This window comes from Malaclemys terrapin, chromosome 4 (genome assembly GCF_027887155.1).
Source record: "Malaclemys terrapin pileata isolate rMalTer1 chromosome 4, rMalTer1.hap1, whole genome shotgun sequence".
NCBI lineage: Eukaryota > Metazoa > Chordata > Testudines > Emydidae > Malaclemys > Malaclemys terrapin.
In genome coordinates this window covers 9427020-9446288 of record NC_071508.1, presented here as the reverse complement: position 1 = coordinate 9446288, position 19269 = coordinate 9427020, and the positions used below count along the sequence as shown (strand labels likewise).

Here is a 19269-nt window from a genome sequence, read left to right as displayed (position 1 = left end):
AGCAGAAATCCCATTAGCTAGTAACAAGATTTGTGAGCAGAACACCCGCGCTGTATTGCAAATCTCCTACTTCATGCTTGGCAGCCCTACGCTACAACCTGTATGTAATCTTTTAATATGCTAACGTTATCACAAGCCTGTCACTTGAAGATTAACACTATGAACTTATTGCTTAATTCACTTACGCAAACCAACTCACTTCAGGAGCCCCTCCCAGTCTCTAGTAAATAGTCCTGTCACATGGTGATCACTAGCCAAACTATTGGTCTTTACCAAATATCCAGTCAAGAGACTGTACCTCAGAGCTTCTTGGTTTTCTTTGTGATTCAGCCAGTGATGCTGTGACTTTAGGCAATTCACTTACCCACCTTGCACCGTTAGTTTCCCCATCTGTATAACGGGGTGTTTATCTTCCTGCAGGGATGTTGAGGCTCAGTGTTTGTAAAGTACTATGCAGTAGCACAGTACTACTTATACACACAGAAATTCTGTATCCCCAGTCATTAGTAACTAGCAATGATGAATATAATTTTTCCCAGGCATGTAAATGAGGCATTTCTACTCTTGTAGAGATTTGCGGAACAACGAGATCTCTTGGGCCATAGAAGATTCGAATGAAGCCTTTGCAGGTCTCGGCAGACTCAACAAATTGTATGTATTAGAAGCCCCGGAAATGACCTCTTTCCAAGGCATTGGAATAGAAATGAAGACAGAAATATTTTTAATAGTGCATAGTTTGAACACAAATATGATTAAGTCTGAGAAAAGCCTTTTCTGTTAAGAGCATTTTTATTCAGTATGGTCTCTGTACTAAGTAACTTAGACTAAGGCTAGGAAACTGAACTCTTGCTTGACAATAGTGTTCAGGTGTGGGTGTCCTTGATGTAGTATTGAAAATGATGGAAGTACTTGTAGGATAAAATCGCTTCCACTATCATTTCAGAAAACATGATTTGAGACCTGAAGTCTGTTATGCATTCTAAAATTACTGTCTGGGCTATACCTAAGGAAAGTTTCAAGTGCCAACAGATTTTCAGGTAAAAGCTTTGCTGAAAACCATTGTTGGCGATTCGACTTCCTAACAGTCAGAGCTAATGAAATTTACTTTCATCCTTTGACAGGGCTACTAGTTAGCGCCCTTTGGTTCACTTCAGCAGGTTCTTGTCAGAATATTTGACTTTATTTTAAAATCCTTTTGGAAAAGCAGTTACCATGTTCTTGGGTGGGAGTGTCACTGGTATGCATGCAAAACTCCCTCATACTAATGGGAAACTTGTATACAGGTAAGGAGAGACCTAGCAGCCCTTGTTCACATTGGCCGACACTACGCCACATTATATTGTATTAAAATATTTTGTCTGTTAAAGTCTTCTTTGTTGGGGGTTGGGGGGGTTGTCTTTCAGAATCTTGCAAGGAAACCAGATCAAATCAATTACAAAGAAAGCATTCTCTGGTCTTGAAGCACTTGAACATCTGTAAGTACTTTGTCTTGTAGTTCTTGTAGCTTTTTCTGTCTATCAATTTCAGACATGTCTGTTCTTCAAACATGCAAATATCACAACTGTTCAGCGTTAGAATATGAAATGAAATTTTCCCACTGTGACTCTTCTTGCTTAATTTACAGAGATTTGAACAACAATGCAATAATGTCTATCCAAGAAAATGCTTTTGCTCGGACTCACTTTCGTGAATTGTAAGTATATTTCCTTATTACAAGTTAGACCATATTGTGTCCCTTATAGACCTTCCTACGGTTTTGCTTAAATATGTTCCACTTCCGTTACAAAATATCAGTAAAACAAAGTAGGCATCAGTGGTGGTAATTCCTATGTAAAAATTAAATTTTTAACAATGGCTATAGGGTTTAGCTAATGCCTGCTAGAATTCATATCTTCTCTTCCTGAACATAATTACTGTAAACTATAATACTTCCTTGCAGTGTTTTTCCAACTCTTTTGCTCTTTCATCTTGAGAGCAGTTCATGAGAACTCTTGCTTCGGGGTGTGGGTGTTTAAAACAGTGCTCTGATTAATAAAGAGCTGGGGTTAGCTTTTGTTATCCCCACAATGGCAGGAGCCAAGACTTTCTGGGTGTCTGTAATTGGCTTTGTCACTTGGTGTTGAGAAATTCTTATCTGCATTTTTCTGTTTGACAATCCCTTGTGATGGCACGGAACCAGGTTGCAAATTAGGACTGTACTGCACGAGGCTTGGTGGAGTCAAATTTCTCTGCTGTAAAATATATACTAAAAATGTAAAGTGAGGAATGTTCTGAAAACATTTTAGAATGGGGGGGGGCGGATTAAAAAAAAGATTTTAATATTTGTGCATGTCTGCTTTGAAATAGAACACAGAGGAAGTCTTTATAATCCTTAATGGTCCAACATGCAGACTGATGCTGTTATGGTCATTAATGTGGCTCTTAGCAGTACCCCACTCCTTATTACAAAATTAAATGCTTCATGTGGCCCCTCTGAGACTAAATTAAAGCTGTTGACTTGTCTGCTCAAAAATCTAGCCTGGTTTTCAGACAATTAAGAGACAAAAGCCTCAGATGATATTTCCCCATATAAAAAATTCAAAGCATCTTGGAACTTGGCCAGTGAACAGGAGAAATGGCCAAATGGAAACCTTTCCGAGGGCTTGACTAGCCTCATGTTTTGAACCCCCTTTAGGGGGAAAGGGCCTTGTATAAACTTCAGCAATACAGGGATTTTACTAGCTTGGCAGATACACTTGCTGAAGCAACATGTGATCTTCAAACATGTAGAATGTTATATAATGTTGAGAGACCCACACACCCAGTGATATTCTATGGGAGTATAATTCATAGCTCTGTAGAAGATGAAGTCTGAATATCATGTAATCTGTCTTAAAAAAAATTATCCATTTAGTTAATCCTGGCCAGATGGGCGATTACTTAGTTTCACATTAACTTCACTGAGAGAAGGAAGGTAGTGAGACATGTTTTCTACGTTAGGCGCTCATGTGAGACTTTGTCTCACTGTCCTGTATGTTTTTAAAGTGGGGGTTGTCATTCATGGACAAGAGTGGATATTGCTGAAAGGAATCCCTTATTCTTTGGTACATGCCCTTCCTGGTTCTAACTAAACCCCAGATTCACTCTCCAGAAGGGGTGAATATTTTTTTCAGTCTAGTAAAGACTTCCTGATATGGCATTTACTGACAGCAGCCGGTAGGTATCCTAAGATCCAGATACCGTGGTGGTGGGCGCTTTGTATGTATGTGCCAATGGTGTTCAGCTGCTTTGTCACCACAATATCCGAGATGAGAAATGAGTAAATAAAATGAATGACTTTTTTCCTTTGTAACCTTGTTTCTGCAGGATGTTGAACACCAGCAGCCTACTCTGTGACTGCCAGTTGAAATGGCTGCTTCAGTGGCTCATTGACAGCCATTTACAACAGGCTGTAAATGTGAGCTGTGCTCACCCCGAATGGCTAGCGGGACAAAGCATTCTCAATGTGAATCCTGAAGACTTTGTCTGTGGTTTGTATTCTTAATGACTTTGACTTAGGGGTATGGTAGTGCCTAAGTAGAAATGCACCCTTCTTGGAAACCAGACGTTCATGTTGAAATGAAGGAGATTATTGGGCTAATTAACGGAGATAAAAAAATTAATTTGTGTGTGCATGCATCACTGGGCCTACCATTGCTTTTTGGTTTGGCTCTTTCCATGCCTATATATTTTTCCCAAGTTCCCTGGTTTCTATTGCACTGAGGCACTGTATAGTCTACTGTAAGAGATTCTTCATCAGTGATTTAGATAATGGCATAGAGAGTACACTTATAAAGTTTGTGAACAGTACCAAGATGGGAGGAGTTGCAAGTGCTTTGGAAGATAGGATTATAATTCAAAATGATCTGGACAAACTGGAGAAATGGTCTGAAGTAAATGTGATGAAATTCAATAAGGACAAAGGCAAAGTACTTCACTTAGGAAGGACCAATCAGTTGCACACATACAAAATGGGAAATGACTGCCTAGGAAGGAGTACTGCAGAAAAGGATCTGGGGGTCATAGTGGATCACAACCTAAATATGAGTCAACAGTGTAAGATTGTTGCGCCAAAAAAAAAAAAAAAAGAAGCAAACATCATTCTGGGATGTATTAGCAGGAGTATTGTAAGCAAGACACGAGAAGTAATTCTTCCGCTCTACTCTGCGATGATTAGGCCTCAACTGGAGTATTGTGTCCAGTTCTGGGCGCCACATTTGAGGACAGATTAGAGAAAGTCTAGGGAAGAGCAACAACAACGATTAAAAGTTTAGAAAACATGACCTAAGAGGGAAGATTGAAAAAATTGGGTTTGTTTAGTCTGGAGAAGAGAAGGCTGAGAGGGGGCATAAACTTTCAAGTATATAAAAGGTGGTTATAAGGAGGAGGGAGAAAAATTGTTCTTAACCTCTGAAGATAGGACAAGAAGCAATGGGCTTAAATTGCAGCAAGAGAGGTTTAGGTTGGATATTAGGAAAAACTTCTGAATTGTCAGGGTTGTGGAATCTCCATCATTGGAGATTTTTAAGAGCAGGTTGGACAAACACCAGTCAGGGATGGTCTAGATAATACCTAGTCCTGTCTTGAGTGCAGGGAACTGGATTAGATGACCTCTCGAGGTCCCTTCCAGTTCTATGATTCTATAAGAGGGGAAGTCCTGTGACAGGATCCGTTAGTTTACTATGAAAATTTGATGTGGCTCAAGTTCTTGATTGTCTACTTTGTAGAAGGTGTTAAATCCAGTAATAATGGTTCTCTTAGTACCTAGGAGGGCATGGGTAGCTTAAATTTTTGGTACCACAGGATAGTCTGGGCATCCTGGAGAGCGTAATACTTATTTGGCTTCCTTTGTCATAATATCAGAGTGCCTCACAAACTTGAACATATTAATCCGTGTGAAAGGATTGTGAGGTAGGAAAGTGCTATTATCCACATTTTATAGATGGGGAGACTGAGGTGGAAACTGTGACTTGTCTAAGGTCACACAGGGACTCGGTGGAAGAGCTGAGAATTTAATCCATGTGTCCTGAGTTCCAGGCTAGCACCTTAACCACCTGGCCATTCTTATCCATCCACATGTCTGTTTTCCCCAACACCCTACCTCCTTTTATGGTCAATAGCAATCTTTGGTGGGTCTTGAGCTTCTAATTCCTACCTCAGTGTTCCCAACCTAACATCTGCCCATGAATTAGCACAACTGAAGCTTTTTGTTAAAACAGTAAGCATTGAAATAGGTATGTTGACATGTAAATTGTCGTCAGACGTCAGTCAACACTCTTTAGGGAGGAATGGGACAGTTCATATTTCTCAGATTTCTTTAGGTTGTTTGTATGCAGACATATCGCAGCAAGCCACCAGTTTACATTGTGTGATGCCTATAAAGATGTCTTTGCTGCCATAAGAGTTTCTATCCCTTACAAAATAAAATTAGATTGTGCAGCACAATTACGCATCTGTGTATAGAATCTGCATCAAATCCAGGTAACTGGAAAATACAGGGTCCTGGTGAAGACCTTGAGGTGTCTTTCACCTCATCTGTTCTTGTTGCTTATTCTCTGTGCCCGCACTGTTGTCATAATCCTGTTTCGCAGCTTCATTTCCCCAGCAGCTGACTGATGTCAAACTGAAGATAATTTAATGTGGGGAATAAGCAGTGGAAGCAGATGTTACCTACGATACAAACAGCATTGTTTCCACATAAAATACCTTTCAATATTTTTCTTGCAACATCAGCTGCATGCTGAAGGGAAAACCTGATTAATCTTGCTATCCCTTTCACAGATGACTTTCCTAAACCACAGATAAGAGTACATCCTGAGAGCACAATTGCTCTAAGAGGCATGAATGTGACTTTGACTTGCACTGCAGTAAGCACCAGTGATTCACCAATGTCCACTGCATGGCGTAAAGACAGTGAAATATTGTATGATGCAGAAGTTGAGAATTTTGCCAGGTATCAGCAGCAAGATGGAGAGGTCCTTGAGTACACCACAGTCCTGCATCTTTTCAATGTGAATTTCACCGATGAAGGAAAATACCAGTGCATTGTCACCAATCACTTTGGTTCCAATTATTCTAACAAAGCCAAACTGACTGTCAATGGTAAGCAGATATGTTCTCAAAAGAGAAACTTCATCTTATATTTAGAGGTTATAATTAAACTTATCTAGAAAAATGTTTTTCAAGCTAGTTGTGATTTACAAAAGCTTATGATTTCCCCTCATTGAAGTTGTTCCAATGTTCGTTCAGACTCCATAAAGAGGCTCACAAAAGCAGGAATAAAACTGGCTGCTTCTGTAATGGGTCTGTGGAGAGGAGTCGTGTCCAGAAGTGGCTGAAAAATTTGCATGATATTTTCAGCATTTATCATCGTTCTCAAACCTATCACTTCCATAAGTGGTAAAAAATTGCAACACTTTTTGACAAAAATAAATCAAATTTTGAAAATGTAAAAGTTTTCACCAAGCTCTAGTCACAATTTGTGAGTAATTCTCTCTCCAGTCCAGTAAAATGGGTGCAGCATTACTGTTTCTAAACTGAACACTCCCCCCGTTGGCTGAGCCAGCCACCCTTCCCCTATAAACACTTGCAAAGCTGAGGGAGACAGACACAAGTAGATCTACCACATAAAACTGAGGAAACAACCATTGTATTGAGATATTTTAGCCCCATTTAAGACTTCTGTTGTCATGACCTAAAAGAAGATGACAGAGAAACATGCTAAACCAAGCCTTTAGAGAACACTAGCTAAGTGGAGGGGACTGTCCGTCCAGAGCAGACATCCATTCTAGGAGACACCAGTTTTGTCTGGCTTGCTCCAAAGGCACTGACTCTCCTAGTGGGTGGAGAGCCTGTGAGCATTTAGCAGAGCCATGTATGATATTGCTATTGGCTATTAAGGTATAATTCACCTCTTCTTTTACAGGGGACAGAAAAGTATGAGCAAATAAAGACTTGTGAATTAAGCTAAGCCGTGCTGCTTTCACCTTTTACTGAGAGGTAGTGGTTGGGACATTTGTCCCCCACTAAGATGATCTTAATGGGGCATTGCAGATTTAGTTTTCCATTATAGAATTTTAAATAAAAGAATATACTGCATTTGTATAATTCCTACAATCCTTTAAAAGAATTACAGTAGTCTGTAAGATCTGCTACAGTTTAGAGACTCCTCTAGTATAGAGAAGAACTTGGCTATTATATGCCTTGATCTGAAAAATTTTTCACATTCAGTTCATCATGTCTCCTCCACTGCAGAGCTGCCTTCCTTTCTGAAAACCCCTATGGATCTAACTATCCGTACTGGGGCCATGGCCCGACTTGAGTGTGCTGCTGAGGGCCACCCCTCTCCCCAGATCTCCTGGCAGAAAGATGGTGGCACAGACTTCCCTGCAGCACGAGAGAGGCGAATGCATGTTATGCCTGAAGACGACGTGTTCTTCATTGCAAATGTAAAAATAGAAGATATGGGACTCTATAGCTGTATGGCACAAAACATCGCAGGAGGTCGATCCGCAAATGCCACACTGACGGTGCTAGGTAAGCAAAGCACAATTCTGGAACTGTACAGGTCCTTTCACTTAACTTTTTTTGTGATGATGGTAGCTGACTTACATGAGAGGTTGATAGGGAATCTAAATGAATTGGATGCAAGTTAATGTGCTACCAGAGTGGCATGTTTCTCTGATCTTAAGGTAGCAGTTTGAGCCATCTTAAAAAATGTGACTAAGCTATCAAAGGACCAGTGTTCTACTTATCTAGTTGTAGATGGCATTTTGCAGTAAAGAACAATGGAAGAAATGTATTTTCATGATGTGCGTGGCTATAGCAGAGTTCCCTGTTGTTGACTCGCATTATCTTGGGGAAGTTGAATGCCAAACTTGGAAACGGTTTCTAATGCTGCTCCCTTCGTCTGTTGTCCATATCAATCTGCTTAATGAAATAACCTCTGATCAGTCAGTCACTGCTCAGCTAGTCTGCAGCTTCATTTACTGTATATGTTGGCATGGGTTTGGGGGGAGAGAATTATGAGGACACTTCTTGACTAGGTTGATTTTATAGATTTGATATTTCCAGCTTTAACTCAGGGAGCTGAACTTAATCACAGGTGGCCTGGACTATGCTGAGCTGGTATAGGAAGGAAATGCCACCAGAAGGGCTGTGTTTGGTGGTGGTTTTGTTTTTTTTAAGATCCTTTACTTTTTTTTTTTACATTAAGGTCATATATAAACTATAGAAATGGAAAAGACTACATATCACCCCATGCAGTGTTACCTTCGGTGTATTCAGCAAAGCTCTGTCCAGATCAGTTCCAGTGAGTCCACCATTCATGGAAGTGTCTTCCATCACATCAGATCTGTCGCAGTATTTCCTGGCCACTGTTCTTTTTGCCCATCTCTATTTTCAAACTCTGGGATTGGATTCTAAATATTATTTGCTACACATAGGAAGGTTGCAATTGAGATTCTGTGCAATTATCTTTTTAATTCTATTTACAATATTAAAATAACTTTTCTTCCTTTCCACCATATCCAGAAACTCCTTCATTTGTCAGGCCTCTGGAAGACAGGACAGTAACCCGAGGTGAAACTGCCGTGTTGCAGTGTATAGCTGGTGGCAGTCCAGCCCCTCGCCTGAACTGGACTAAAGATGATGGGCCCCTGACAGTAACAGAACGACACTTCTTTGCTGCTGCCAATCAACTCCTTATCATTGTGGATGCTGGGTTAGAGGATGCTGGGAAATATACGTGCATTATGTCCAACACGCTTGGCACAGAGCGTGGCCATATTTACCTAAATGTATTATCTTCCCCAAATTGTGATTCCTCCCAAAGTGGTATTTTACATGAGGAAGATGGCTGGACGACAGTTGGCATTGTGATTATTGTTGTAGTCTGCTGTGTTGTGGGCACCTCTTTGGTATGGGTTATAGTTATATATCACATGCGAAGAAAAAGTGAAGACTACAGCATCACTAACACAGGTATGTAAAATATAAGGCCAGTTTACTTCTGTTGTGTTTTAACCTATGACTAAATGAAATAATTCCATAAAGAATGTAAAGGAAGAGACCTAACGGGGGGGAAGCCTTTGTTTGTCACAGCTGAATTCCTCTTGGTTTATGCACAGGATCAACTGGGTATATTCAGGCTTTCTCTCTCTCTCTCTGGTGAGAGGAAGAAGTCAAGCATGCATTCTTTAACATTAAACACTTTATACCTTGTCAATCATGGTGCTCTTCTGAAATGAGGGAAACAAATGAAGTTCACAAAGTTGGGAGTAAATAAGAATTTTAAATTTATGTATGGGTGAGAACACTCGCAAGACTTAGAGTAAGATGAAGATTGGTTCTGCTTGCTTTTTGGTCAGTATCTCTTAGCCAGATATGTGGATTTTTAATTTCTTGAGGAGAAAGGGGATGGCACATGAATGAAATCCTTTTCTCAGTATGTTTTCATTAGTCGGCTGAATAGCATCAGCACCACTTTGAAATCCTATCACTTACTGTTGAGATAGTCAATGTTAATCTCTGTGTGTCTCTTTCAGAGGAGATGAATTTACCTGCAGATATTCCCAGTTATTTATCCTCCCAAGGAACTCTTTCTGAACCTCAAGAAGGCTACAGCAACTCAGAGGCAGGAAGCCATCAACAGCTTATGCCTCCTGCAAACGGCTATGTGCACAAGGGAACAGATGGTAAGTATGCCCCTTTGCATCGCAGCATTACGCAAAGCAGGGTAATGGGTAATGGCATTAGCACTGAAGGTTAAATGTTTTAGAAGACTCTAGAAATTTTAGAATTTTCTTTACTCTAAATTTAAAAACCCTACCTCTTTTTCTTAGAGTGCTGGTCCATATATATAATATTTATATCTATCTATCTATCTATCTGGTCCACTTTTGGGGTGCATGCTCCCCACATGCTCGAGATCAGAATCGGTGACAATTCATTGGAACTGTGTCTGTGCCCAAATGCCCTCCTTGCCCCCTGCGGCACAAAGGATGGAGCAGCCCATGGCTGCAGAACAGGACTGAGAGCAATGTGCCTGTCCCTTGTGGTTTGTACATGTTACCTATGCAGTGTAGATCAGAGGTTAATTCGCTTTGGGTAGTCACGTATTCGGTTCCATTCCGGATAGCTTTTCTGGATACTGGGCTTTAGCCCTTATGGCTGAGCAAAAATCTTTGATGTTCAAGTATTGTCCTTCATGTAAGTGTGCTGCATCCCTTGGGAGGCATATTGTTGATAAATGCTCCATCTTTTCTAAAAGAACCCATAAGGCAAGGGAAGCTTGCCTAAAACTTACCTTCTAGACAAGTTAGTGAGGTCAGCTTCTGATCAGGGTAAACAATATCCACCCAGATCCGAACAGTCCGCCGCCAGAAGTACTCGGTTGACTATGAATGTTATGACTGCCTCTAGTGCCACAGCTTAGGAGAGAAGCTGCTTCCACTTCAAGTCGTCTTCATTTGCTGAAAGCAATAGGATGCACTTATCGTCTTCTGAACAGACTTCTGTCTGAGAACCTGTCAAAGAGGCATAGATCACTGCAGCTTTCCTCTCACAAGGATAGCACAGGACCCAAGTTGGGTTCCTCTGCACCCAAAAACACTGTTCTCCATATACCAGTACCGGCCAAAGAGCGCACTCAAGCAGTTTCCATCTGTCTCTCTCTGCGACACTGCCTGTTGGGCACTCCATACTGACACCAAGGCTTTCTGCTCCAGTACCAGCTACTTTGGTACAAATTCTGTTAGCACAAATGTTCTGTCCCATCTACCTCACAGTTGCTGCTCATGGTACTGATGGTCTTGATGCTGAGATACACAGCACCAGATCTAGTAGCATCTATCTTCTGAGTCACCATTATCATAAACCGTAAACACTCCCCTAGCTATATCAATCACTGTTATTTCTTCGGCAACAGAGGGTGTAGGGTACCAGCAAAAGATTTTCCCAGAGCTACTAAGGCTTTTGATACAGTCCCATATGATATTATCATAAAACAAATTAGGGAAATATGGTCTAGATGAAATTACTAATAAGGTGGGTGCACAACTGGTTGAAAGACTGTACTCAAAGAGTAGTTGTCAGTGGTTCGCTGTCAAACTGGGAGGGCATATCTAGTGTCCTGCAGCGGTCAGTCCTGGGTCCAGTACTAGTCAAGAACTCTATTAATGACTTGGATAATGAAATGGGAGTGTGCGTATAAAATTTGCAGATGACTCCAAGCTGGCTGGGGTTGCAAGCAGTTTAGAGGACAGGATTAGAATTCAAAACAACCTTGACGAATTGGTCTGAATTCAACAAAATGAAATTCAATAAAGACAAATATAAAGTACTACATTTAGGAAGGAAAACCGCATCAGCCCACAGGTGTCAATTAGTGACCCTCAACAATTGCAAGTCTCTGAAGTTCATCAGTCAGCTGAACTTGCCCTGCTGCCATCTTATCTTCCTCTGATGCTGTTGTCCCATCTGTTCCATCACACCCTGAGGACTACAGCGCTTTTCTTAGATTCCAAGGCCAGAGGGGGCCATTGTGATCATCTGGTCTGTCCTCTTGTATAACCCAGTCCCTAGAACTTCCCTGAAACAATTCCTAGAGCAGATCTTTTAGCATAGCATTCAATCTTAATTTTAAAAATTTGACTTCCTTCATCAGAGGGCAGACACAGTAGAGATTCCAACTGATATAGGGCAGTAGATATCCCACAAATTGTTAAACATCTTGCGCACCTCAGTGCCAGGCTGGCCGGCTGGCTGACTATGCCATAAACGAGGGACAGTTAGCAGCTGCACAGCTCCTGAGGCAGATGCCCGCATCACTTTTCCCCCAGCATCCAAAAAGGCAGACAGAAGGTCCCAGATACCATCTTTGGAATTCTAGTATTTTTACACTCATCCTACACCTGGATCCCTTGTTTTCACTGCTGCTCAGGAGAGGACAGAACAGAAAAGCTGCAAGGCAACACCTAAAGAAAAGGAGCTCAAATGCCTGGATCACCTCTGAACCAAGAGCTACTCTGCCCTCTGTCAGCCTCCACTTTAGGATTGCCAATTACCAGGCACTCTATGCCATTTTATGTAATCATACTTGGCAAGAAGTGTCAAACTTCACAGGACTAGCACAGGAGGCTAGATAAGAATTAGATCACCAGTAGTAGAATTTGTATGGACAAGCACTCGAAGAAAAAGCAGTTACTTACTTTACTGTAACTATGGTTCTTCAAGATGTTGTCCATATACATCTATTTCATGACCTGTCCTCCAGCCTTATTACTACAGGACCTGTGTTCTGTTTTGGTGAAGGAACTGAGAGATGGTTGGCCCCAATCCACCCTTCATGCTCTCAGATGGGAGGTGGGGGGTGCAAAAGGTACTCAGGATGCAGGTGTGACCCCAACAGAACCTGGCTAGAAGCTTCTGATCTGGAGAACATGGGGGGAGCATGTGCATCAAGAGTGGGAAATAGACACAAGCACTCGAAGAACCACAGTAATTGTAGGGTAAGGAACTGTTTTAATACAAATGTGATTTAGGAAGACATGCATGTTAATTAGATACTGGAACGTCTTTGCTCTTAGAACTTACAAGGCAATATGAGGTTGCTTTACACCACAGCAAGCTTCTGTTCTCCCAGGCAAGCTCTGAGACACAGGGCTAGCATGAATTTGGGTGGCTATGCATGTGAACATGGCATATTTCTCCTGCAGCTTATTTTCCAAAAGAAGCAAGCATGCATTGTGGAGTTCAGAACCAATCCTATGTCAGTGTCTTTCTCACTATGACACGGTGATATTGCATGATCAGTTGCTTTTATAGACAGGTATGTAGAGATCAGGCATCCCTACTCTTTTAAACAAAGAATATTTTTTGTTCCCCCATTGTGTCAGGTGGCACAGGGCCATTAGTGATCTGCTCAGATTGTTACGACAATGCAAACATCTACTCCAGGACCCGTGAGTACTGTCCTTATGCATACATCACAGAAGAGGACCCACTGGATCACACATTGTCCAGTCTCATGGTACAAGTGCCCAAGGAGACCTATCCAACACACACCCAACATGAAGCCAGCACTCTGGATAGTCTTATAGTAGACAGAGAAACGTCTGCCTTTCTTACCCATCATGACCGAATAAGTGAGAAGAAACTCTCATCCCAGCAGACTAATAATGGTAAGTTCATGACTCGTCCTCTTCTTCCAGTCCGATGGCACAAGCCTGCCTGTTACCTTATATATTTGCACTGGACTAATCCAACTTTATCTGGTCAAGTTGTGTGTGGGGTAGTTAATCTAATCACTGAACACTTCCTCTCCAGACTGCACTTTGAATGAAGACAAATCTGAAGCTTTGCACCAAATGTCCAAATGCTCCTGGAGTTGAGAGAAATTATATACATCATCAAGTATAATTCTCTGCCAACATTTGTCTTTGCTTTAGAGTCACACAGATATCCCACAGGAAATCCAAATAGCACTTTTGTGTGTTTACTGAATAGAATTCCTAATGTTCCAAAGCACCTGAGAAAAAAACGTTGTCTATTTAATAGAATCAAGGTTTTTTGTGATTCTTCCAGAGAACCTTTGAAGAAACTTGCAGGCATGTTGTAGCTGGTTACAGTAACAGATTGCTACAGTGGGAAGGCTTCCAGTAAAATGTGCCCTCAAAGCTAAATAGAAAATAATCTTGTTAAGAATGTCATATTGCCAAATCACATGGAGTTTAAAGAATCCTTGTTTAGAATTTTGGTGCATTTATCATGAACTCAAATGCCTATCCATTTTTTTTTTCTCTCAGAACCTTTTCAGCTACCCTTATGGGGACTAAACAGAGACCTAGGGTTGTCGCACTCACGCTTCCCACAGCAGCAGTCAATCCATGAGGAGGCCCCTCAAGCTCTCCGAAGTGAGGGAGTCATTGACGGTGAGAGAGAACAGGCTGTTTCGTCCAGACCTTGCCACAGGTTACGTGAACATAACTTTGATTTTAACAGGACTCGGAACATTCAGGAATTTAGTGAAGCCACATAAAAAACAGCAAAGTGAAGCTTTGGAAGCAAAATCAAATCAACTGACTTCGTATTTTCTACCTCAGGATTAACCCCTTGCCCAAAGATGCTGTATACACATGTCTACAATTACAAGCTGAGTGGACCAAGACAGACTCTCTCAGCTAGGAGTGGGATGATGGCACAAGCTTTTGTCTCTTGGATTTACTTGTGTTGGAAAGATGGGGATCCACAGCATTAATTTATGGTTGGACAATTTTGGTGAATGAAGTGAACTCCACTACAAGAGTATTGGAAGGCATGAGCATTATGATGTCATATCAACACAGGCTGTCTGTTCTGAAATTCTATCAAGAAGGCTTAGCTGTTTCATGTTGCCTTTCATGCTCCCCATAGAATTCTCCAGTAATTGCAAGCATACAGCTCTTGGCCAGCTTTCTGATCCTTTAGTCTGCTAGCAGGAGTTGCATCATTGTGTCAACTGGTAACTTTTTGGAGGGTTGTTTTTTTTCTCCTGTGAGTAAAGTAGTGCTCTAGTTCAGGGGTTCTCAAACTTCATTGCACCACGACCACCTTCTGACAACAAATTACTACAGAATCCCAGGAGCGGGGACTGAAACCTGAGCCTGCCAAAGCCCTGCCACCCTGGAGGGAGTGCAATGCCCCACTGCCTCAGGCTGGGGGGCCAAAGCCAAAGTCCAAGGGCTTTAGCCACAGGCAGGAGGCCTGTAACCTTAGTCCTGCTGCCCAGGACAGAAGCCCTTGGGCTTTGGCTTTGGCCCTGGGCCCCAGCAAGTCTAAGCCAGCCCTGGCGATCCCATTAAAATGGGGTCGCGACCCACTTTGGGGTCCTGACCCACAGTTTGAGAACTGCTGCTCTAGTTGTAAATAAATTTGCATTCATAAATATTTTGTATACACTACACATATAAATGTGTTGGCTGTAATGTAAATATTTTTTATTATGCCAAAAATACTGTAACATCCTGTTGTAATCTTGAGAACTGGCTATCAAACCATAAAGATTTGTTCCGATTAGGTTTTGTGGATCTGAAAGCTTGTTTCTTCAGGGATAGATCTATCCTTTCATGTTGGGAAGAAGTGGATGTGTAGGCATGTCAGTGAAATTGTCACCCTAGTGAATAGCATTGATTTACATACAGCTGTGTATGCCTCTGGCTTGACAGTATACATGTAAACTGCTCCCTCTTCATTACGTGGTCGGGGTTCTTGGGCACCAAGTTTGACCCACTTACATCTGTTTGAAAAGTTCTGTAATTTGTAGGAAACACTACCTCCATTTTTCATGGAGCATGAAGTCTCACAGAAACCCTGAAGTAACAAACCAGAGCCTAATCTTGACTTTCCCAGGAGTTCTTGTAAGCAGCGAGCAAAACAAGATTAAAATGGTGACATGCCTTGGCAATATCCCGAATATGCAAAATGACTTTTCTTCATAGTCATCTGGGAAAGTAGTGTTAGGTGTGAAAAATCAATGAGCTCTGAGTAGCTCCTGTCTTTAGACTCTGCCAAGATCTAAAATGTCCTCATAAAAAGGCCTTTCTATGCCATATATGGCAGAGAGCTCTGGCTGGATGACCTGATACTCTGCTACCTGTAGGGCCGACTTGCCCTGGTTATGGTCAGTGAGCTGCACCGATACAGGCAGCTAGTATAGTGCACTTCCAAGTAAAGTTAAGCCGCACCAATGCAAATACCAGCTTAGTGTAGACAGACAACTTGGCTACTATTTTCACCAGTGCAACTTTCTCCCTACTTGAAAGTGGTATACAAATCATGGCTTATAGCATTTTTTCCTGTCTTGAGGAGATGTTTGCACAAGTGGCTGGTCACAGATGGCTGAAATATGCAGTGCAGACAAGACCTTAGTCTGCAAAAAAAAAAAAAAAAGTCAAGGGTAAATTCCCCCTCTCATCTCAGTGAGGTGTCAACATCGAAGCCTAATTCTGATCACAAATGCAGCCATATCATTGGTGGTGGCTGTACCAGAAACCTCCAGCTACTCACCATATGTGTGGGGCTGGACATAAAATCATACCAAATGTAGGGCTGTAAGGGACCTCATGAGATCAAGTCCAGCCCCCTGCGTTTAGGTTAAACGTAAACCTAGACCATCCTTGACGACAGGTGTTTGTCCAGCCAGTTCTTAAACACCCCCAGTGATGGCGATTCCCCATCCTCCCTTGGAAGCCTGTTCTAGATTGTAATTACCCTTCTAGCTAAACAGTTCTCCCAAAAATTAACCTCAATCTCCCTTGCTGCAGATTAAGCCAATTACTATTTGTCCTACTATGAGTGGACATGGAGAACAATTGATCACCATCCTCTTTATAATAGCCCTTAATATATTTGAATATCTCCAATCCATTGCAAAAGGGCGAGTACTGAATATGTATCAGTCAAATACTCCTCATTTTAGACATTTAGATTACTGGGGGCAAGCTGTGAAGTGGATGTCATGGTGTATTGTGTTATGTGGGTTTTCTAGTAAGCCGTTCCACAGCAGTGGTGAGTATGCACTTCTGAAAGCTAATGACCCCTATCTGTCAAAATATCAGAGGTGAAATCCTGGCTCATTAAAGTTAGTTCAAAATCTTGCATTGACTTTAATGAAGCCAGGATTTCACCCTAAATTATTAGAGTACGAGACTCATCTATGAAAAATGAGGAAACTTAAAATTTAAATCCACTACTAGCCATCTTTTCCCTAGATTTGGAAAGCAGTTCCCCTCACTGCTGAGGTTCCCTGTGTGACTTGTTAGCAACAGAACCACTCGATGAATGTTGTCTTCTCCCCAGCAGCACAGGCAGAGAAGTGTCACCAATAACCTAACATATATAATATATGCTTCAAAGAAATAATATCATCCTACACTGCCTAAAAAGCTGTCACTTTCTGGTAAAATCATCTAGGTAGAGATGCTCATTTTACATTGTTTTTTCATGATTTCCATCTATTTTGCATCTTCAAGGACACAATGAGCTTCTAGCTAAAGCACTTGGTGGTGCTATCCTTCCTGGTGTATGCTGTCTCCAGTAAATAAGATCCCCAGGGCTTTCCTCCTGATCTCCTGATGCCTTTGTTCAGTCTATAGAAAATCCACTAATGAGTAGTGGAATCAGCACCGTGACTCTCCTTTTTAGAAGGAAAAACGCAGTCTGCATCAAACCAAAAGGTAGAACTCTGCAAGAACTAGTGACTTCTCCTGCTGTTCACTTCTTGGATGGGATTGTAAGGTTTGGGGCATCTCAGGTGACTCCCCCTCTCAGAGACCACAGCTAGAACTTATTTGAGCCAGAGATTGGCTCACCTACAGGGTAAGTGAGGCTCCTCAAACATATTTGAAAATATCCATTACTTTCCTTCTCGGGCATGGCTGGTGGTCAGATCCAGGCAAACAAGGACCAAAGATTCAGCAGTGGCAGTTATCCCAGAGTTCTTAAAGCAAACCGTAAGGTAGTCCAGCCGCTGTACTGTGGAGGGGAGTCAGTTGTTTTTGATGTTCAGATAAAGTAGAACTAAACGCTGGCATTTTAGTCCCTTGGTGCTTTGAAGTTCTCAATATTTTTGGGCTATTAAATGTAACACTCACTACAGCTCAAAGGGAAATTCTTAAGTACCTGATAGGGTTTCCTCCCCCCTAAGTTTTCTCCCTGAACTCCATCTAGGAAGGCATATTGTTCATTTTAGACCTGAACTTACCTGTGTTCCAAAGAACCTGGCTGTTGTCTATGTGTATCTCTCCACAGTATTTTGGAGCGAGCCTCCCAAAGCAGCTCAACACTCAAGCTAGCTCTCCGACAGTAGCTGTGTAGACAGCACTTGGAAGTTGCGGCTCGGGCCCTAAAGCCTGGGGAGGGGGGTAAGCCTCAGAGCCCGAGCTGCAACTTCAAAGTGCTGTCTACACAGCTACTTTCTGAGCACTAGCACAAGCCCTGCAACCCAAGTCTGTTGAGCTGGGCTGGCAGGCTCACTCCAAAAGTCTATAGACATACCCCAATAGCCTAAATTCACATCAGAAGTGCCAATTATCAAATTGCTGCAATGGGAAGCTTGCATCATTCCAGGCTTCCTGCCTGATTTGGTCATACACGATAAAGGTCAATGCAGCATAGCTGGTCCGCAGCACGTTGAGAGCCATGATCTCTTGGCAGCAGAAAAATAACACTTCATTTCTGCTGTGCTTTTTCCTTTTTCCATTTGGCAAACGTTTATTTCCCTCCCCCTCTATTTTGTATGGAGCACAAGTCAACATGGCATTAGCTTCTCTGCTTGTGCAACCCACTGATGCTAACTTAGAGTGCGTGATGGGTTAGGGAGCCTGATCTGCCCTGGTACTCAGAACTCCCAGGGAAGTCAAAGGCAGTGTTGTCTTGTAAGGTGTGCAGAGTCAGGTCTAAGGCCTGTAAGTTATGCTACCTGCAATAGAACAGATTTACTGAGTGTCCTGGCACAAACAGTGGCCTCTTCAAAGTGGTTTTAAGCTGGTTGTACGTAGCCTTGACTTTTAATTGGGCAAGCTACTTACCAATGGACTTCTTTTGCATTCTGAAAAACAGACTAAGTTTCCACCTGCAGTTTTAAGAGCAACAGCTCCTAAATTACACAGTTAGAAACAGGATGATGCAGCTACCTGTGTTTTGCTAAGACATTCACCCATCTCTTTACCAAGAGATCTAACTTGCAGAGAATAACAGAAGTTAGTCTGTTTCCCATAAACATACCCATCTTTGTCAATCAATGCCAAAGGGAAGCAGCTCTAATCATGGGTGTGTCTAAGGCACTGTCTACAGATCTGCCCTCGTTTACTGTTGCTCTTTCCTAGTATCTCTATTTTTCTCACTTATAAGAATGTATATTTTGTATAGCATGTGTAACATACTTTTGTCTATTGTAATTTACCTTCATTCAATAAAACACTACATACAGTGTCAGTCTCTGGTGTGGCTTCCATCACATACAGGATACAAAACAGTTACGAAAAACAGACTTAATTAAATCTTCCAGAGAAAATGCAGCAAAACTAGGTCCTTCCACATGAGAGTGACAGTCAAGGGGGGAGAGGGACTGGTTCTTCTCTTAATAGGAAAGGTGGATGTTTCTTCATATTTAAGTGACCCTCGTGAGCATATTCTTGATTTGAACAATTGGAAAGGTATGGGGTCCTCAGCAATTCTCATCCCTTCTGTCCCTGGAAGGGGACATCGCCTGGT

At 41.8% G+C, this 19269-nt stretch overlaps 1 protein-coding gene across 1 annotated transcript in view; it reads left to right on the top strand.

Moving 5' to 3' along the window:
• The window catches only part of LRIG2 (leucine rich repeats and immunoglobulin like domains 2), a 43097-nt gene extending 24112 nt beyond the window's left edge, over window positions 1-18985 (top strand). Inside the window, exons 9-18 of the mRNA XM_054025422.1 lie at window positions 571-651; window positions 1404-1475; window positions 1625-1693; window positions 3346-3509; window positions 5800-6120; window positions 7273-7554; window positions 8551-9000; window positions 9564-9713; window positions 12915-13199; window positions 13824-18985. Of these exons, the coding sequence (XP_053881397.1) occupies window positions 571-651; window positions 1404-1475; window positions 1625-1693; window positions 3346-3509; window positions 5800-6120; window positions 7273-7554; window positions 8551-9000; window positions 9564-9713; window positions 12915-13199; window positions 13824-14056 (2107 nt within the window). The 3' untranslated portion in view covers window positions 14057-18985. The remainder of the gene's footprint in view (window positions 1-570; window positions 652-1403; window positions 1476-1624; window positions 1694-3345; window positions 3510-5799; window positions 6121-7272; window positions 7555-8550; window positions 9001-9563; window positions 9714-12914; window positions 13200-13823) is intronic.
• The last annotated feature ends 284 nt before the right edge of the window (window positions 18986-19269 follow it).